General features: G+C 39.1%; 1 protein-coding gene across 1 annotated transcript; it reads right to left on the reverse strand.

The window, feature by feature from the left end:
* Positions 1 to 51: 51 nt before the first annotated feature.
* On the reverse strand, positions 52 to 5,093 carry LOC127363686 (E3 ubiquitin-protein ligase MARCHF2). The gene is made up of 5 exons (XM_051400485.1): positions 4,771 to 5,093; positions 3,122 to 3,423; positions 2,823 to 3,018; positions 2,191 to 2,400; positions 52 to 1,428 (listed from the first exon to the last, which is right to left on the reverse strand). The coding sequence occupies exons 2-5, from the start codon at positions 3,304 to 3,306 to the stop codon at positions 1,273 to 1,275; spliced, it is 747 nt and encodes a 248-aa protein (XP_051256445.1). The 5' UTR covers positions 3,307 to 3,423; positions 4,771 to 5,093; the 3' UTR covers positions 52 to 1,272.
* Positions 5,094 to 9,461: the final 4,368 nt, after the last annotated feature.

A 9,461-nucleotide genomic window follows, 5' to 3' on the forward strand; every position in this document is an offset into this window, starting at 1 on the left:
ATTAGAGGCTGAAATGCCATAGAGCAGCAGATAAGTCACATTTGACATTGATTTAGTCCAGGAGTCCCTCGTGTTTTATTGCACAATAACCCAACTTTCCAGGGGATGCAGCAGGAAGACTACAATAACACAAAATACTTTGTTTAGCATATGCCGCATACATTGATTGACATCTTAGAACACATTTCTCTTTTGTACCCACACTGAGTACCAGCCTGCTCTGATACATCACTTGTGTTTTTATATAGGACAAAAGTCTTGTAATCTCACTATTCAGAACACTGGATCTCTTCTATTTAAAACTGCATCTCTTGTGATGTGGGACATAACTACTGGTCATTGCTAGGCAGCTCAATTAATGAATGGTGCATTTACAAGTGGAGCAGGGCCGTCTGCTAATGCACTTTTATGACAATAGTAGAAACGTCATCCAATTAGAATGTTAACACTTTTCCACAGCTTCAATACTATTTCCTCATACATTACTGCACTGCCGTTTAACGGCTGCAGTTAGTGTTTTCCCATATGCTACAATCTTCACTGACCCCGTGACAAGTGTGATAAATATGTGATGCCTTAGCTGTTGTCTAAACAGGAAAAGGATTTCATTTCCACAGTTCAGACAGCAATGACAAAGCGTTATCAGGTAACTTTTAAAGGGTTCCGATTATAGACAGGACCGTTGGTATGAGCGCCTGCCGCCCTTTAACTCGACAAGAATGAATATTCACAGATAAACTTTGTCAATCATGTTTTTAGATTATTATCCTCTGCTGGGCTACTGGCTGCCCATTGTTCAAAAACAGGTAAATACATTGTGATGGGGCATATGGGGGAATTATAGGTAGTGAATATGTTTCATATTATACTGTAGTAGCATGCTGAATCAGTTATATCCTGCTACATTAGCTTGTGTCTTAGTATTTCATAAGTTTGTGTCACGGACACACAGTTGGGCTGGTTAGTCCATTGTCCATGTGTTCATGTGGTTCACATCCCAGCGCTGGCTGTCCGGTGACAACTCTGTGTTTCAACATCAACTATGACTCCGGAATGAGTTCTTTCCAAAACCACTTTTTGTGGTTGGCCAATACCGTAGTAGTTTTACATCAAGTGCTTCAAAAAAAGAAAACAGAAGGAGAAAGTAGCTCTCCCCTTTCAGAATGGTCCATATGAAGTGCAAAAGTTCATTAATATGATTAATTTTAGTTTTTTTATAGAGTGCTGCTGTGGGCGTTATTTTAAATATTCCTTTTTGGCGCCACTCTGCACTCATACGATGGTCTCATCAGTCATTTTCTTGGTCGACTTGGTCGGCACAGAGCGTTGGGTGGTGTGCGCCCCTTTCATGTCAGGCATGAGCAGGCGTACTTTCTGATTGGTCCTCCTCCACTCCGAGTACAACTGACAGTGATACCGAAATGACACCTGAGAATGGATGAAAGAGGAGTGGGAGGGAGCAAGACGGGGTGACAACGGAGGAAGAAGATAGACATCAATACAACTGACAGCAAGATATTTGAGACAGAGTAGTATGTATGCAGGACAGGAACAATATGCTGACTGCTGCTGCTGTACAACAGGCACTCACACGCTGTGAGCTGAAGGGATAATATTTGTGATTTTGAATGATTCTTTTGCTGAAGATTAAAGGATTAGGTTTCTGAAGAAGGGTTCAAATTCACAATACATCCTATTTTTAAAGAATAGGATCCAGTTAAAGAAAAGCAGCTTATTCTTACTTAAAAGTAAAATCCAGCTTATTCTTAGTATTCTCAATGAGTTATGCATGTATGTGTATGCATGAACTATCTGGCCAACTTTCAGACAAGTGAGTGCTCTGTGCCAGAGATGATCAAGTTGCACATGCCCTCACATCTCTCTACTGTTTAACTTTGTCTAAGTGTTACTCAAGGTTATATCAGAAAACAGCGACATAAGTTCTACAATAATAATCAACAGCCGAACATAAATCTGTGGGTTTGGTAGTCTTTGTGTTGTGTCTGTGCCAGTTCACATTTGTTTTCCAAATGTGGGACACCAAGATGTTAAAACCAACTTGTGGGTGTGAAGATGCCAGAGAGAAAAAGATTCACTCTGTGACACCAAGTTAACAGAAATACCTAAACGTGCTTTACAAACATGTTTTGCTCAACTACAGGAGAACAATTTAGGTATTACGTTAGTTACCAGTGTCCAGAGGATGTAGATGGTGAACAGGGCAATGGTGAGGGCGATGAGGCCAACAGCCTCGAGTCTGCTCTTCAGTTGCAGGTGGTCCTGGGCGCCCCTGAGACACAGCCAGCCGGAGATGGCTGCCAGGGGCGTGATGAGAAGGAAGCAGGCCATGTCGCACAGCAGCGTGCGCTTCTCACTGCGAGGGCCTGGGTCCTTCAGCCACTGGGAAAGAGCAAAATGACGAGGCCATTGGTCCAACTGAAAATGTGCTTTCTACAGTACGATCTAAGAGTGTTACTTTGAGAATGAAAAAGGTGCAACATTCCTGCATAACTAATAGAAATACATTTATGTTACTGAAAACTAGTCCTATGAATAGAGCTCTTATTACAAGGTCAGGCAACCATTTAATCAATACGAGCAAATCGTCTAGAAGATGCTGCCTGTTGGCACAAACTCTAAGTGAAAAAATTTAAAAATAATATTCATCTCAGAGACAAAAATACTTCACATATCACTCCAAGGCCAAAAGATAAAATAGTCTCTCTTGCTTTAGACAAAGTATTCTTGCTCATTTCTACTTCTTTTTGTACACACAAAAATGACAGTCAAAGCATTTAATCTTGCAGGTAAAAACATCTAACCTGTGTGAGTGGTTGCGGTCGTCGTTCAATAGTGAATTCTGTGTGACAGAGTTCACAGTAGCTGGTGTTAGAGGAGGACAGCCACTTCTCCAAGCAGCTCTTGTGCACTTTACCTAGCGTACCAGTGCAGTCGCAGGGTGAGAGCAGTGTCTCCCCTCCAGCTCCTTCGTGACAAATTCGACACATGCCCACATCACTGTGGAGCCAAGTAGAGAAGACAACAATGTGATGATGTAACAAAGTACAGTATAATTACAGTGTATTCATGAGGGCCCCATGTGATTTCCTCCCTCTCTTACCTCTGCAAGCTCACCGCTTTGACAACAGTGGAGAGTGGGCGGCCATCTTTAGCGGTAACCTTGGCAATGTACTGGGCCTGTGCCGTAGAATCAGACTCCTCCGAATCCTTGGAGGCATCAGATTCGGCGTTCCCAGAGTAGTCACAAAGGGAGCCGGGTAGGTGGCAGCACCCTGACGAAGACATGGCTCAGCTGAGGGTGACAGTGACTAAGATGATGGTGGAGGCGACTTCAGGAGGTCTGATCCAAAACCTAGTCCAGGTCTTCTCCTCCCCTCCTCTGTCCACCTACAGGGCAAATGCCTGGTGGATTATGACCAGGAGATGAACAAAAAAAAGTATGGGTGACGTGAAATAATAAAGTAAGTACAACATGATGTTATTCTTGCACACCACTCATAATATTCTTTATATGTGTCAGTGATGCCATGTTGATAGAAAAGAGGGCAACATTCTCAAGAGGTGAACTAAGTGAGGTCTAAAAAAATGCTGGAAAAAACTGCTTGTTGGAAATAAACAAGACACACAACCTCCAAAACATTATCTAAGCAAGGCACAAAAATGCAAAAACAAATCCCTATTTACCATCAGCACAAAGGCATGTTGTGAAACCAAGTTGAGCTTTGACTGTGAAGCCATGAAAAATGCTTTAATGTTTAAGGTATTTTCCTTAATATAAGTAATGAATACCTTTCATGGCACACAAGGGTGATATGGCTTCAACAGAAATTAGAAATACTTTATTGATCCCCGGGGGGAATTTGTTTCATTACAGCTGCTCAAGGTGCTCACAAGACATTAAAGAAATATATAATAATAAGAAGAAGAAGTAGAAGAAGAATGTTTAAATTGGTATTATATTACAATACCTAACAAGAATATATAGAAAATAGCAAAATATAATAAGAGTCTGAAATATGTACATTCTAATAATACAGTATATAGAAGATAAAAACACATGTATGCTACAATATATGACAGAAGTGTAATGAATAATGAATCAATAGTAATAATAGTTGAATCCTTAAATAAATACAGAATGCAGCACATTACTGTGCAGTTTTAAGTTGAAATGTAGACTAACCCTTGGGAACAGGAGGGGGTTCAGGTGTTTGAGGAACGAGCTGTGTACCTCTATCAGTCCCTCCAGACTAATACTGTCACCAATATGCTCTCCCTGAAAAGGACGCGTTATAATAACAATAGTAATACACAAGCATGGACACATATCTCTGTGTTTACAGCTCCGGGCGATAAAGCCAAATAAACCAAACTAGCGTTAATGTCATTGCGATTTAATACCTTTTCAAAATGACGGGCTGCTTAGCTCTGTTTTCATCCTATTACACGCCAAGAAAATAAAGCCTGTCAAGAGTAAAGTGTCCGACTGGGTGAGCACTGTCCACTTTTATTCGAGGATCAACTAACAGTTAAAATGTCACAGGTAATTTCGGCCGATATGTAACGTTACATGGTTGATACAGTGTCGTTAATGTACAAGCGCCAACAGAAGCAAAACCTATCTCAGTACAACAAAACCATGACAAGTAGCCGACCAGCTGCCAACCAACAAGCTGATGTGTGATGTTGAGATGTAGAAAAGCTAGTAGACATTGTGGAAAAACAAGACGTTAGCGTAAATGTACTCACCCGACGGCCTCCCTTTTCTCGCTTGGCCTTGGCCTTGGCCCTCCGTCAACCAGACACAGGCGAGCCGAGCTAACTGGACAGCCTTAGCTACAAACTATGACATTGACATCTAACCAAAAGCTGGCGATATGATGGGATGTAAAACAAGACCGCATGCGCTGCATCCTCCCCATGGCGTGCAGTGTATGTCCCTCGGGTGATCCCGTTTGGAAAGGTGGGAAGAAACGGTTGTTTCTGCCAGGATTACTAGACACAGCTAACGTGGCTAACAGGCTAGCAACGGGCAAGCCTACCTCAGCATCCCTCAGCTGTGCTCTGGTCATGTGACACAATGCTGCCTTCACTGTCATTTGTGATATTCAGTGGTAGTAAGATATAGTGGCTCTGGTGATAATGTATTAATGGACACTTAACACACATATCAGAGTGGCAAATACGACTAGCATGTTTGTATAACTACTAATAATTTTCTGTTGCTAAACGTGCTGTTAAGAACGTCGGTAAACATTGAAGTCCCGGAAAATCGATTAAAAAAAAGAAAGTAATGCATGTTATCACTTATTTGTCCAATGGTTGCATTCAAACATCAGTTAGCTCATGAACAGGAATCTAAAACAACGCAGGCATAAAAAAGGACCACTTCTGTGTACATTTTCGTCTACTTATAACGTTTTGATGTCTAGGATCAATAACACAAATAGCGCTTCCGACCGTTGTAACAATAATCTACGAGGAGCCGTGAATGCAGCGCACAGTACAAACAATGCCAACGAAAACGTGTAACGTAATCATGTCTGTTTGGAGATGCAGTGGCTCACATGTTTCAATCTCTCTTTCCTGACAATGTGATATGAGTTTGATTTCAACACGGAGTCGACTGTTATCCTCCATCGATTAAACATCTGTAGGAAGTTATGTCAAAATGAAACCGCTAGGCGGCAGCATTTAGTCAACCTTCTCGGAGTGTAGCAGAGGTTGGGATGGTTTCTTCCACAGGTGAGATCCATAGACCTTCAGGTGTGCGAGGCAGCTGTTTGAGGAGTTCTTTGAAACTTTTTAAATGTGCAGTAAATATATATTTTGGTTGAACATTTTGAGGAACTTCTCGTTTAAGTGGTGGAAAATAAGTGCATAAATTCATGTACTGTACAAATCAGAGGTACTTTTACTTGATCAACCTACTTCCATTTTATCCAAATTTATACTTCCACTCCACTGGATTTCAGATGTAAATATTGTACCTCGTAAATGAAAATTAACTGAAAACCTACTCTATAATGAGCACATGCATTCCTGTACAGTAGTACTATTATGTATTAATAGTATTATTTCGTTGATAATACATTTCTACTTATACTGTATTAGCTGATCTGAAAATTTAATCTATGATCCACCTCTGGGTTGCAGGTGTAATTGCTTGTTTGGCTGGCATTAATGATTTTTACTTTATTTTTATTTTTGGTCAGACAAACCATATATTATTGTAAAGCAGGTCACTGGTAATCAAACATTACGCCACTGATGTTCTGTATGCTGCATGCCTGATACTGTGCTGCTCCCATTCTGCACTGTACAAACACAACTGATGATCAGAAAATACAAGTATTCTCAAAGGGTTGCTACTTACTGACTTTGAACTTTGCTGAGTTTTGATGAGTCAGGTCAATGACTTTTCTAAAAAGAAAGAACACCAAAAAGCAAACAGTGACTTTAGAGCTATAGATTTTGATAACTCCCCTTGACCTGATCTTGACTAACTAATGCAAAGCTTATACAGATCTGTTTTGGTCAGTGCACCAGTCATGCTTTTGTTCTGCTACTTTTGGACCAAAAGTGAGTATTTTGTTTTGTTAATTATGCAGAAACAATCAAGACCATGATCCTTGGGAGACATTTAAAATGTACCCCGTCATGGATTCTGAAATGTCCCTTTAGTGTGACCTAAAATAGTTACCTTCACATGTAATTTTTAACCATTAGTTAAACAATATCTATTTTTGTCATGGCCCTGCCCTACCTTCTCTCCTGCCTCTTCCATTTCATTCCCTTTGGACCCAAACACTGATAAAGAAGGGGTCCACTTCTGGTGAATGTGATCTGGATGTTACTGACACACACACACACACACACACACACACACACACACACACACACACACACACACACCTCAGAGCGTGTTTCTCATTAGTTATCCTACCCATCTGTTTGGTCAAAGTCCAACAGAAATCATGAGACACTACGTTTCTGCATGTGTGGAATATCATGAGACATGTGTTAGTGGACTTTAACACTGGCAGACACAAAAACGTGTACTCAACTCAATATGCACATCACCCTTTTTATGTCTGACATTTTAAGTCCTGTTTATTTATGCTTTAGACTGTGTTTGTACATTGAGAGCAATGTAAAACTGGAGTCAAATTCCTTTTTCAATAAGTTGTAAGAATGCATTTGTCCGAATATAGTTCCCATTGTTTAACTTTTTACTGACTTACTGTCAGTGCATCATGATTCCAGTCTGCTGCTGCAGGCATTTCCCCTTATCATGATACCTGAGAATGACCTGACTCAGATTAGAGGAGCCTGCTTCATCTGTATTGACTCTGTAAATGTGCTATATACACATTACGTCAGCTGATGGGTCAGGCACAGAAACCTATATCTTTAATGTCACGTGTGCAGGGTTGCTCCCAATGATAAATTCAAATCTGTAAAGAAAAATCATATGCAATAATTTATCTGCACTAGAGACTGAAAGAGAGTGAGACAGCCACTGACTTAAGGGGCAGACAGATGAGAGACAGCTATAGAGAGACAGATTGCAAAACTTATTAACAGCGTTTGGCTTTCAATAACAGTATAATTTAATTGCTGCAGTTCCATCTTGTGATCCTTTAAACTGTCAGCAGGAGTCCTCATGAGCACCAGTGGAAGACAATAATTCAGTTTCTCTTATTTTCGGCACTCTTGTCCTTGTGAGAAGGACACTAATTTGACCGTGCTGCCTGTCTCACACTACAAATCTATGCAGTGACCCTTTGACACCCTCCAGCTATTTCATGACAGTCAGTTTGAGATATTGTTCTGGACATATTGTGTCAGGGTTGACAGGTCTTGGATCACTTCATTTTCTTAGTCCCCATCTTCTCAAAAATAGGTTTTTCTTTGTGTTCCTGGTTCAGTATGCAACAGTGTGATGCAGAAACCTGAATCCGCCAGTGCACAGGGACTTTACAGTGAAAAAGGAGACATCTTGTGTCCAGCAGGAAAACTTCAGAAATGAACAAAATGTGCATATTGATAGAAATATTTAATGAGTTAGAAGGAGTAGAGGCCCTATTAAGGATTTTAATGTGGAAATCAAACACATTTTATTGTTCCAAGCAGATTATTTATATGTGTCTTAATGCATGTCTGGAGGAGGTCTTAATATAATCGTTGGGAAATATACACTGTAAATAACTCTATTGTTTGTCTTAAGTTTCCCATCCACTGAAGAACCAATCAAAACTGTATTGAAATTTCATAGAATTTCTCCCAGGGCCATTCTGAGTATTGCCTTGTGTTTATTTATCCATCAGAGTGTTTATTTTTGATGTTTTGGACTTTCACCTTGTACTGGTTATATTGATTTAAAGATACGAATGGTCTTGCAGCAAAGAATAAATAAATAAATACATGAAGCTGTTTTAATCATAACATTTTAAAATCTGATTGTACATACAGTAGGGGTAATCCATATGAGACCATTCTGTGAACTCTACCTCTGTTTGTCACGTGGAGGTACTGAAAAAGACTGATTTGTTCTTGAAAAATGCCTTTTTTATTTTAAAGTGCATGTAATAAAATATCATCATAAATAACAGCATATCTTAATAAAAGAACTAACCTCCAAAAAATGTGGAGTCACTTAGTATGCAAGTATGCATCCAAACAATTCTTAATGATCCGACCAAAGATTTGATGTTAGTCACATAAATTAGGTTTTAGTTAATCAATTGATTTTGATAATGAATTGTTTTTATTGTTCATCAGCTGTTTTGACAGGTAATGTAATAGTTTGCTTTAGTGGAAGAAAAGCGAGTAAATTCAGTGGAAAGTGGAAACATTTGTACAGAGAAGATGTATTCAATTTATTTTAACTTTATTATAGATAATGATAAATATAGACACATATAATAGATAAAAAATAAGTTTGGAGAAATGCTGCATATGACTGTAATTTAATAGTTTTAAGTTCAGATTTACTGAATGGACTTAATTTATCTAAGTTACCTTAACAAACACTTCAGTTATTTGCACTTAAATAAAATATTTCTTTCATGCTTAAACTGTTTCAGCTGAACTAACTCATCAGGGTTTACAGTTCTGAACTCTGTACAGTCTTGTTGGTGTCCAATATAGTCTATTAATTATTTTAAGAGTTCAAGTGACATTTATTTTGCGTTACATAAAATTATTTTCCAGTCCATGGATCAATATCAGTATCAATAAAAGTCTGATTTAGACCTGAGTCCTTTCCCTATTGTGATATTATCATTGAACAGTATTTTTCTTTAAGGAGTTTAAACTCAATAAATTGAAAAAATGGTCAATAAAGATTCTTCCAGAAATTATCATGTGGAAGGTCTTAGTTTTATGAAACTTTTCAATGTGTTTCCCTCAGGTCCTTCAGAGACAGAATACCCTTT

Source organism: Dicentrarchus labrax, unplaced genomic scaffold (assembly GCF_905237075.1).
Source record: "Dicentrarchus labrax unplaced genomic scaffold, dlabrax2021, whole genome shotgun sequence".
NCBI classification, from domain to species: Eukaryota; Metazoa; Chordata; class Actinopteri; family Moronidae; genus Dicentrarchus; species Dicentrarchus labrax.